Here is a 12,123-nt window from a genome sequence, read left to right as displayed (position 1 = left end):
TGTACATATTCCGAAGAAGCAGAGGGGGAAGCTTGACTCCAAGTCCCGCAAGCTGGTATTTGTGGGGTATAACTCTCTTTCCAAGGGATACAGGTTGTATGATCCAGAGAGGAACGAGATTGTTGTCAGCCGGGATGTGGTCTTTGACGAGCATGTTCCAGCATCCACTGTCGAGGAGCCGCCACTTCTTGGAGATCCAGAGTCTGATGATGATTCCCAGTCTACCACTCCAGTTGAACCACCTCAGTCATCACAGGAGGTTGAGCCCGCAGCTGGAGTTGAGCCCCCGCGATTACAGGAGGCTCCACGATCTGTTCGAGTACCTAGGTGGTTGATGGACACCCTTCGGGAGTCAGGTGTCACGGAGCTACCCTCCGAGTGGACCACAGAGGACGGCCCTCGAAGATCACATCGAGTTCGAGATAAAAGCAACACGGCGGAGCTTCTTCAGGTGAACTATGCTCTTATGTCTCGTATCATGCGGGATAAAGAGCCCACTTCCGTAAAGGAAGCCCTTTCACAGGATACTTGGAGGGAAGCCATGCAGGTGGAACTTGACGCCATCGAGAAGAACAACACTTGGGAGTTGGTACCGAGGCCGTCGAAGCGGTCAGTCATTGGTGTCAAATGGGTCTTTAAGACCAAGTACGCGGCTGATGGGTCGGTGGACAAACACTAAGCCAGGCTCGTGGCTAAGGGTTATGCTCAACGGCCAGGCATCGACTACGAGGATACCTTTGCACCGACAGCGCGGATGACCACGATTCGGACCGTTCTTGCCCTTGCTTCTTCTCAGAGGTGGCCCGTGTACCAGATGGATGTAAAATCGGCGTTCCTTAATGGTGACCTGCAGGAGGAGGTGTATGTTGAGCAGCCTCCAGGCTTCCTTGTTCCAGGATCGGAAGGGATGGTTTACAGGTTACGTAAGGCCTTGTATGGTCTTAAGCAGGCTCCGCGGGCTTGGAATCAGAAGATTGATTCCTTCTTTATTCGGACTGGATTCCAGAGATCGGTTGCAGATCCGAACCTGTATCTCTTTCGGGAACGCGGCATGGTCACACTCATCATCCTTTATGTGGATGATCTCATTCTCACCGGCGGTCATGGGGAGCACATTGGAGTGACGAAGGCTGCCTTGTCAAAGGAGTTTGAGATGACCGACTTAGGCTTACTCCACTTCTTCTTGGGATTGGAGATCTGGCAGACCCAGAGGGGGTTTTTCGTCTCTCAGCAGCGGTATGTTCATGAGTTGCTTGAGGCCTTTGGGATGGAGAACTGCAAGCCTATTACTTCGCCGATGGACCCGAACACAAAGTTAACCGTTACAGATCCTTGTGAGCCAGTTGATGCCTCGCAGTACCGGAATTTGGTTGGTTCATTGATCTGGTTGCTGAACACCAGATTGGACTTGAGCTTCTCCGTGGGGCTGTTGAGCTCTTTTATGCAGACGCCATTGAAGACTCATTGGGACGCAGGATTGCGGATCTTGCGGTATCTGCAGAGTACGAAGGATCTGGGACTCTTTTACACAGGAGGGAATGGAGTCAAGCTCCAAGGTTGGAGTGACTCAGATTGGGGAGGAGATCCAGACACGAGGAGATCTACTTCAGGATACACTTTTACCCTCGGCTCAGGAGCGGTTTCTTGGAGCAGCAAGAAGCAGCCGACTATTGCCCTTTCTTCGACAGAGGCAGAGTATCGGGCTGCTTGTGGTGCTGCTTGTGAGGTTGTATGGCTGCGGAGGCTGCTTGGCGAGATGGGGTTTCCACAGAGGGAGCCCACAGTCATCCAGTGTGATAACCAGAGTTGTATAGCTTTTGCTCGGAACCCGGTTTTCCATGCCCGAACCAAGCATATAGAGATACAGTATCACTTTGTTCGTGAGAAGATCTTGGCGGGTGACATCTTGCTACTTTATTGTTCGACGGAGGACAATGCGGCGGACCTCTTCACGAAGTCTCTACCTCAGGCTACGCTCAGGCGGCACTCCAGCTCCCTGGGGTTGGTTACACAGCCAGGAGCTGAGAGGGGGTGTTAGAAGTCATCTCCTGTCTATTTGTATACACCAGGGCCTCTGTTGTGGGTGTGCCCGCCCGTATATCATTTTTCCACACTCCCCGTATTTTTTCCCTATTTTTTCCATTTTTTTCTAGTGGCTGGAGGGCTGCCAGGTGATGCCAGGAGCACTCTGAAGCTGGCCGACTGCATCTGTATCGGTCGTGGGCTGTCTGAGTGCTGGCCGACTTGTTCTGTGCAGGCGTGGGGCATCAGATGCTGGCCGACTGCTAATATCAGCAATCGTGGACATTTATTCAATCGTGGGCCTCTTTTAGAGCTGGCCGACTGCCCTCATGGGCTTGTATATATTGCCCCCCATCCTCCTCCACTTTGTCATTCAGTATCTTCGGGATCTTGTGTATAGAGAAGAGTTTAAACACATCTCTCTGTGTTTCTTGTGCTGATTATTTTCTGCAGTCTACTTGCTCTTGTCTACCCAAGTTTGGATATCATTTCCGCTGCATATTCTGACAGTCCCCTCATGAGACCTCTTTGGCGTGTAGAGAGAGAGAGAGAGAGAGAGAGAGAGAGAGAGAGAGAGAGAGAAGCTATATAGACTCTGCTATATACACAAGATCCAGTACAAAAAATGGTGTGGGGGCAAGGGTACCACCCTGGGCTGCTGGTCGGCCAGCCTAAAACAGGCCGACATTAGGAGAAAATGCCCATGACTGAATATCATCAGTCGGCCAGCAAAAATGGCAGTCGGCCAGCTCTTGAGCAAGTCGACCAACATCACAACAATCGGCCAGCAGTAGACAATCCCCACAACCAGACAAAACTCGGAAAACAACATGGAAAATGAGGAAAAATGGAGACTACTCCTAACTGGGCCGGCACACCCACAATAGAGGCCCTCACTCCCTACTGAGTGATATGGTGCAGACAGGAGATGACTGCTTACAATATCATGTGAGCCTACATTTGAGAGTTTTCCGGACTCTAGCATGGGCTGAACTAAATTTTCCACATCTCTACTAGCAAAAATCTTCTATGTAACGGGATAGTAGAGACGGTAGCCCTTGCTTTTCTTGTTGTATCCCACAAATATGCATTTCACAGCCTTGTCATCAACCTTGGTACAGTGTTGCTCTAACTATTTGGCCCTCCTAGCTCTATTTCACATGATGGAACCCTTGCCCAGACACTAGACAGCTGGAAGAAGGCATGGGGACAAGGACCATAAGGTTTGCTCAAGAAAAAGCACCAATCTTGGTCAAAAAGCTAGAAAAGCAAAACTAAAGAACTTGAGTAATATTTTATTATTAAAAGTGAAAAAGTGAAAAGCAAAGACTAAAAAAAGACCAAAAGCAAAGTAAAAGAAGAAAACAAAGCAAAAGCATTGCGTTTGGCAAAAAGCAAGGATCCTCTCAAGTATAAAAGAAGCATGTATCTCTCCAAGTGAACCACCATGGTTGAAGGATGTGCGGAGTTCTTCATCATCATCAAGGCTTAAAGCTCTCCCTCGCCTTCATCATCAAGAACGTGGAGAAGTGAAGATCATCAAGAACGTGGAGAAGTGAAGATCATCATCCTCGTTAACATCATCTCCTCCTCGATGCTACAGTTTGTGCGCCGCCACCTATTGAAAAAAAGCGTCGTCCTGCTGTACTGAATCAACACCGTATTGTTGTTGTGCACTGCCCGAATCTGTGCGCCGCCAGCCCTCAACGCCTTTGCACCACCTACACCAGCCGCTGCCACCACTTGGAATCTGCCGCCCCTCTCTGTTGTTCAACGTTGCGGTAGCCGCCCTCCCCCACCAAAACCGCATGGCTGCTGTCCGTACAAGTGCGCCACTGTTAGCTGCTCTGTCCAGAGCTCACAACTGCTGCAGCCACCTACCCAGTGCCAGCTGCAGTCTTTGCCATTAAGCACCACCAGCGGCTAAGGTTCCGCCACCTTGCTGCTACCTACTGAACTCCTATTTGCATCACCTACAGACAGAACTACTGTTGCAGCCACTTGCACTCTCTGAACAACACTGCCATCTGCCTGCACTTTTCAAGCGCCGCTTGGAACTGTTCACTACTGCCTAGCTACCGTCTGTTAAGCACCTACTATTGATAGTTGAACTGTCATGCGACCTCCTTGTGGATTGTCTTCTTCTTCAGCTTGGACAACAACACTACAAGTTGATCGTCATATTCTTCGACATCTGCACATACCACCCGTGTACCTTATGTACAAATTTGGGAGTTTCTTGAATTCAGATTTGGACATAGAACATGGAACATAGAGCTTGTACATGGAACATAGAGCTTGCACATGGAGCATAGACATGGAGAACTTGGACATAGAGCTTGGACATGGAGCATAGAGCTTGGGCATGGAACTTGGACATGAACATGGAACTCGGACATATGGCTTGGACATGGATCTGGACTTGGCTTTCGATTTGATTTGGACTTGGAACTTGAACTTGGATTCATTGGATTTGGATTTGGATATTGGATCTGGTACTAGCCCGGTGAGAGATACTTGAGGGTCATCCCCGTGGTGTGCTCGGCATCAAAGATCTTATGCCTCGACATCGACATCGACATCGACTTGGATATCCTACATCGGCATATCTGTTTGCTTTGTATTCATTGATTGTATTGATCCTGGCCAGCATGCCCGTGGATTGTCCCTGAATAAATTCATGAAAGGGGTTCCCCGCTCAGTGTGGTGTATTGTGCAAGATCCCTATTCCCTTCCCTCTCCCCCCTCTCTCTCTATATCTTTATCTCTTGGAAACGTGGTCAAGTCTGTCACGGGGCACGCCCCGCTGAGCTTACACACGCACAAAAGCATAAGCCAAACACCCAAACACCCACATATTATCAACTTTGGGCTGTGCCTTGACCATGCATCGTGCCATCTCTAGAAGAGACCTGTTTTTCCTCTCAACCACACCGTTTCCAATATGGCATCATGCATTGATGTTTTATGCCTCTTTCCAATAACTAAGCATTAAAAGCATGTGACCCCCCCCCCCCACACACACACACCCACGGCCCCCCGATCCATACATAGGGTCTGAATTTTCAGATTTATCTCATTCTCAGGCAACAAGCTTGACTTCAAGCTCCTCGCGGAGTTGATCATTGTTATGATTCAGATTCCATTTACTGTAACACAGGCCAGGCTACAGCTTCCATCAACACCTACGACCACATATAGGGCTACCTCTGAGCACCCTTCTGTGAGGGGGCTGTGCAGAATTGCAATCTGCACTTTACTGCCTGCTGGATCCTCCCCTTGTGAAGGGGTGTTGTTCTTAACAAATCTAAAGCTGTCGACTAGTGGGAGCAGGAGAGCCTCTGCCAGGAGTTTCCGCAGAGAAGAGAATGGTCTTTGTGGCTAAATGGAGCATCACACCCTAGCAGTTCCTCCACTGATATAAGGAGCACCTTGTATTCCAGGGGATAAAAGATAACCTCTCAAGAGTTGTGAGGGAAAGGAAGAGGAAAGAAGGGGGATGGATGGATAAGACTTTATGCTTTTGGTGCAGAGTATTGAACAACCACAGCACTGCATACACACGTATGTGAAATTGTGAATATCATATCATTCTACAGCGAACCCTACTGGCTGTTGACAGTTCAGAGTTTGAATTAATGTCATATAATAAAATAATTCGAACGGAGATAGTCAACGCATTACCATGCTTTGTCACGAGATGACTTTGCTTCAAACTCCATTTTTGGTGGCTCGTTCCCCTTACCTCCTACAGAAAACAACTCCAAGTTACCTAACATCCAGCCTATGGACAGAAGGGTATTGTTTAAGAAAATAATTAGGCATTCAAATGAGATCTATGAAGTTTGGACCCCAGGTCCTCTGCATGCCCAACATACACACATGCACATGCATGCACAAACACACACCTGATGGCACTGCTGCAGATGTGATTGCTGCTCTCCTTGGTGCAAACACCTCAACAGGGGCCGGTGCTGCAACTGCCCCTGGTTTGTCTATCATTTTAGAACTTTTCTTCACTGCATGCCGCCGATTTTGAAACCAGTTCCACACCTACAATGACAAGGTGACTGCTCTTGGTTCAAAGAATCCACCAACAATCAACATCTTAAAACACTAGGGAAAAACAAGTCAAGGATAGTCTATTCAGGTGAGGGTGTCCTTTCTTGGCCTTCGGATTAGATCGAGGAGGGTGAAGGATATTCTACAGGAGCAGCGCATTTGCAGATTATGTACATCTGGGCAGATAGAAATAGAGGAGCACTACCTACTCAGATACCCAGTCTACTATGAGGCTTACTCAGTCCCTCGATAAGGACACTACATCTGAGCAGACAGAAATAGAGGAGCACTACCTACTCAGATACCCAGTCTACTATGAGGCTTACTCAGTCCCTAATGAGGATACTACATGATGGGATGGATTACTTCCATTGTTCATTGTACATGCATGGCTCACATTGTACATGGGCCTTGTTTTAAAAATACTTGCCTTTTTTACTTTCAAATGTCATTGACATTCAATCTACTCATGGATCACATGTACTACTTTTTGGTCTCATAGACCCTTTGGGTCTTTCATAGACATTAATAAACTCTCTCTCTCATGATGAGATATGCCATGGACATTATTATCTCACTTTGGTCTCATAGGCCTGTTGGGTCTTTAGTAAACTCTCTCTCTCTCTCTCAACTTGGGATAATGCATGTGCATGAGGCCCAAAGAGCACAGAAGTGGGCTATCTACCATGATAATAGAGTCATCATCACAAATCACCGCCCTAAATAGGGGTGTGGGGTCTATGAGACCACATCCGAGCTGAAAATAGCCACTTGGTGGTTCAATCTCGGTGGACTCACAAAAACTTTCATAGGGAGAGACATTGTCTTGTACACAAAGACACATCAGAGCCCTAAGAGAGGCTTACAAGAAGTTGCAGAACATGTATGGGAGTCTGTCCTACAAGAAGGAAACTAAGGCTTGTGGTGGAGTGCAAGGATCAGGAGGGGTTGCAACTCCATTTAAGCCTTACCTTTGCACCATCTTCACAGTAGTCGGGAGAGATGAGACCACAGCCGAGCTGAAAATAGCCACTTGGTGGTTCAATCTCAGTGGACTCACAAAAACTTTCATAGGGAGAGACATTGTCTTGTACACAAAGACACATCAGAGCCCCAAGAGAGGCTTACAAGAAGTTGCAGAACATGAATGGGAGTCTGTCCTATAAGAAGGAGACTAAGGCTTATGGTGGAGTGCAAGGATCAGGAGGGGTTGCAACTCCATTTAAGCCTTACCTTTGCACCATCTTCACAGTAGTCAGGAGAGATGAGGATAGGTAGTAGGTATATGTGGATGAGATTATGTATGTAAAAGATGCGCACATTTGGTAGTGGTAAATGTGTTAGGGAGTTAGGAATAAGTGCTTGGGGCGCGCACACACTTATGCTAATAAATAAAAGGGTTAGAAACCTTAGCATAGGCACTTACAGTATTGGTGACACATGGCATCATAAGTGTAATAACATTCTATATGCACTTACCAAAAGGTGTATTAGGCAAAAAGAAAAAATAATCATAATTACGTGCTTGTGTTGCTCGACTATATCTATGTATATACCTCTCTCTCTCTCTCTATGAGGCAGTACTCGGCCGAGTACGTGCACCCGGTGGGACCTCAGGGTATATATGTTTAGGGTTTGAGCTGTTAGGGTTAGGGTTTGGAAGGCACTTCAGCAAGAGGCGTGAGAGTGTGAGAGAGGAACACGACTGCTAATGTATTGATTGTTGATAAAATGAAGTACAATAGCCACATAAAAGATGTGACCTAAAAGGTGTGTTCACATGGTCCGGCCATAAAGTGTGCCAAGTGGACCAAATCACTTATAAACCATTATAAGTGAAACTAAGCTAAAATTGGGGGAAAAAACCTCCACTAACTGAAGTAAAAAGTGCCCCAGTAACCTACTGATGATCACTAGCACTCCCTTGGGTGTATACACAGCATAAAACCCAACAAACCCCCTGGAGTGATATGTGATCACTGTACATCATCCACCAAAAGGAAACAAATTCAAAGTAGTGCGGAATGCTTCGAATTTCGGACGTGGTAATGCCTTGGTGAAGATGTCTGCCACATTCTGATCTGTAGGGCAATAAATCAGACTCATATCACCTGCCTGGAGTCTCTCCCGAACAAAGTGATAGTGAATGTGTTTCGTGCGAGCATGAAACACAAGATTCCTGGCACGGCAATGGCACTCTGACTATCAGTATAGATAGGTGTAGGCTCCTCCACTGAAATATCCATATCAGTCATAAGACAACGCAACCAGACACACTCAATGAAAGTAGTGTAAGCTGCTCTGTACTCTGCCTCACAAGACGAAGTGGCCACTGTGGTTTGTTTCTTGCTTAGCCAAGAAATACATGAAGAGCCAAGAAAGAAACAATTTCCACTAGTGGAATGTCTGGTATCAAAATCACCAGCCCAATCTGAATCGCTGTAAGCATATAGCTGCATGTCACCCCCCTCAGGATAAAGCAATCCAAGAGACAAGGTACCCTGCAAATACCGAAATACACGCTTCACAGCCTGCCAATGTGACAATCGCAGGCTGTGCATGAATCTGCTCAACTGAGATACGGCATACTGAATATCTGGCCGTGTAGTACACAAGTAAATAAGGCACCCAACAGCTTGAGCATATGTAGTGACATCAAATAAAATATTGTCATCCTGTAGTGACAGTTTCATCCCAGGCTCCATAGGAGTGCTAATAGGCTTGCAATCCTGAAATTTAAACTTCTCCAGAAGTTTAGCAACATACCGAGATTGCAACAACCCAATGCCTCTGTTATCCTGCACAAACTGTATACCCAAGTAGTAGTGTACGAGCCCCAAATCAGACATGTCAAATGTCTGTCGCAGTATCTCTTTAAAAGCTGCAATTTTGTCATCATTTGATCCCATGAGCAAAAGATCATCTACATAAAGACTGATGACCAGCAGATCTTTCTCTTCTTTCTTTACATACAAAGTGGCTTCTGATGGACTGTTCACAAAGCCTTGAGTGAGCAGGAAAGCATCTATCTTTGCATACCAAGCTCGTGGAGCTTGTTTCAAACCATACAAGGCCTTTTTCAGCCTGCATACTTTCCCTTCATGACCATGTTCTGCAAAACCTATGGGCTGATGTACAAAAACTTCCTCCTCGAGGTCCCCATGTAGGAAAGCAGTCTTGATGTCCAACTGATGAACAACCCAACCACGATGTGCAGCCAATGCAATGACACTCCTAAGTGTCGACATACGGGATGTAGGAGCAAATGTCTCCTCATAATCAATGCCCTTCTTCTGTGCATAGCCCTTTGCAACTAGACGGGCTTTGTACCTGTCAATGGATCCATCTGCATGTCTTTTCAACTATAGACCCACTTAGTACCAATGGCTTTCTTGCCTTTGGGCAGATCAACCAAATCCCATGTTTGATTCTTTTTGATAGAATCAAGTTCATCCTGCATGGCTTTGTTCCAACGCACATTGTCTCGTGCATCCACAAATGAATCAGGCTCATCATCATCCTGTAAACTGGCTGCCATAACCATGTTTAAATCCATGATGTGTGCATGCTCATTGGTCCGTCTCCCTACGAGTACGGCCAACAAGAGGACCCTCTAGATGGCTGTCCTGTAATGTCCTCAAATACCATCTAGGAATGTGTCTGACCTGTGGAGCCTGCTGCCCCATATTTGGCTCAACTTCTGGCTCAATTGCCTGCTGAATTTCTGCACCATCTTCATGATTAGCTGGCTGTCCTGCACCCTCATGGGTTGGATCACCAACTGTGGAATGAAACTCCATAGGTAGTAGACCTTCAAACACATCATTTTCAGCCTGATTTACATCATAACCAGCCATGGATATTTCTGATTTTTCATCAAAAATCACATCCCGACTAGTGAATATCTTCTTGGACAGTGGGTCATATAACCGGTAGCCCTTGCTCTCACGGCTATACCCAACAAAAATACATTTTGTGGCTTTATCATCCAACTTCCTCCTCAACTCTTTGGGTATGTGTGCATATGCAAGACACCCAAAAGTACGAAAATGTGATACCGAAGGCTTGCGGCCATGCCAAGCCTCAAAAGGAGTAATGGAAACCAATGCCTTTGTGGGACATCGATTCAAAATATGACAAGCACACATAACAGCTTCCACCCAAAAGATATGTGGTAGCTTCTTTGCCTTGAACATACATCTGGCCATCTCCATGAGTGACCGATTCTTCCTTTCTGCAACCCCATTTTGCTGTGGAGTATAAGGAGTAGTATACTGATGCTTGATACCTCTACTCTCAAGAAAGGAATTCAACATGTGTGACACATATTCCCCCCCTCGGTCAGAACGGAGAGTTTTAACCTTGCATCTTGACTCTGTTTCAACAAGTGCTACAAAGGCCAAAAATGCATCATATACCTGTGATTTCTGTGTCAACGGATAGACCCAGCATATACGAGAGAAGTCATCAATAAATGTAGCAAAATAGAAGCAACCTCCTAAAGACTTCGTCTGCATGGGACCACAAAGATCACTGTGTATAAGCTGCAACTTTGCAGTTGCTCGTAGAGCCTGATCACGTGGAAAGGAAAACCGATGCATTTTTCCCAAAATTCATCCTTCACATATATGATCTGGAGGCTTCTCCATAAGAGTTGCTCGTAGAGCCTGATCACGTGGAAAGGAAAACCGATGCATTTTTCCCATTCATCCTTCACATATGTGATCTAGAGGCTTCTCCATAAGAGGTAGGTCTGTCAACATGTTATGTCGCTACATAAGCATAAGACTACCAAAATTTACATGCCCCATGCGAGCATGCCATAACTCCGCATCAACCATAGCTGGAGTAAGAGTGAATGCATTATAAGCAAACTGATCCACTGGCTGAAATGCATCCAACTGATAAAGTCCATGACATAATGTACCAGTAAGCATCAAGGTCAAGGCATTAGCTTTGTCTCTAACCATGCATTTGTCATCATCAAAGTTGACTCGCATACCACACTGTGCTAAAGAAGAAATGGACAACAAATTCTTCTTTATCCCTGGTACATATAAGGCATCTGTAAGGCGAAGAATAGAGCCATCAATGGCTGTGAGCTGAATCTCCCCAATGCCACGAACTGGATATGAAGCATTATTGGCACACTGAACAGTTTTGCCAACAGGAGCAGGGCATACATTACAAAACAAATCCCTGCGAGATGTGATATGCTTTGAAGCACCACTATCAAAATACCAAGTACATGCATGTTCAGTCACACTGAGTGCCTGTGAAGACCAAGAGGCATCATAACTGCATGTGTAGAAGCAGTAATCCCTGTCTTCAACAAAGGAAGCAGTCTCCGGAGGAGCTTTAGAGGCATCATTTACAGACATCCCAGATTCCTTTGCCTTCTCTTTGGCCTCTTCCTACACTCTGTGATGTAGTGACCTGGCTTCTTACAGTAATGGCATTTGCCCTTCTTCTTGGGCTGTCCATCACCTTTCTTGGTATCCTGAGATGAACCACCATCACCTGAATTCTGATTTGAACTCTTTGGCTGAGACTTGCCTTTCCCTTTTTGACCTATCGTAAATGCTTGTTCAGCATTTGTGTTCATGTTCATGTTCTTCCTGATTTGCTCTTCCTGTAACAAGAGAGCAACAAGTTCCTGATAGTTAAGGGGCTCAACAGCATTCCTCATGCTGAGGTTCAAAGAGGTATGAAAAGCCAAGTAAGATCTTGGCAAAGAGTTCAAGATGGTGGACACAAGCTGTGTCTCAAAAATAATCTCATCCACATTGATGAGTTGCTCTCTCAAATCCTGCAACTTGTTCAAGTGGCTAGACATATCATCTCCTTCATGCATTTTTTGATTTTCCAGCTATCTTTTCAAAAATGAGATCCATGCCTCATTACGAGCAGCATACAACTGCTCCAGAGTCACCCATGCATTCCGTGAAGAGCCAGCTGAACGAATATGAGGTATAATAGACCTCTGTACTGACAATGCAATAAGTGATAAGGCTTGTGCATCTTTGGCATCCCATGTCT

General features: G+C 46.0%; 1 protein-coding gene across 3 annotated transcripts in view; it reads right to left on the bottom strand.

Annotated features, from left to right (window-relative positions):
• Window positions 1-12,123, bottom strand: part of LOC147609458 (protein SAWADEE HOMEODOMAIN HOMOLOG 2-like) — a 91,594-nt gene that overhangs the window by 71,583 nt on the left and 7,888 nt on the right. For all 3 annotated transcript variants that reach the window (XM_086787730.1, XM_086787731.1, XM_086787732.1), the window contains 2 exons: window positions 5,931-6,075; window positions 5,707-5,770 (listed from right to left, as the gene is read on the bottom strand). In XM_086787730.1, the coding sequence (XP_086643856.1) occupies window positions 5,707-5,770; window positions 5,931-6,075 (209 nt within the window). The remainder of the gene's footprint in view (window positions 1-5,706; window positions 5,771-5,930; window positions 6,076-12,123) is intronic.

This window comes from Cibotium barometz, chromosome 51 (assembly GCF_041138505.1).
Source record: "Cibotium barometz isolate CiBa-2024 chromosome 51, ASM4113850v1, whole genome shotgun sequence".
Taxonomy (NCBI): domain Eukaryota; kingdom Viridiplantae; phylum Streptophyta; class Polypodiopsida; order Cyatheales; family Cibotiaceae; genus Cibotium; species Cibotium barometz.
Note: the sequence above shows the minus strand (reverse complement) of the source record. Positions and strands in the feature narration are given on the sequence as shown.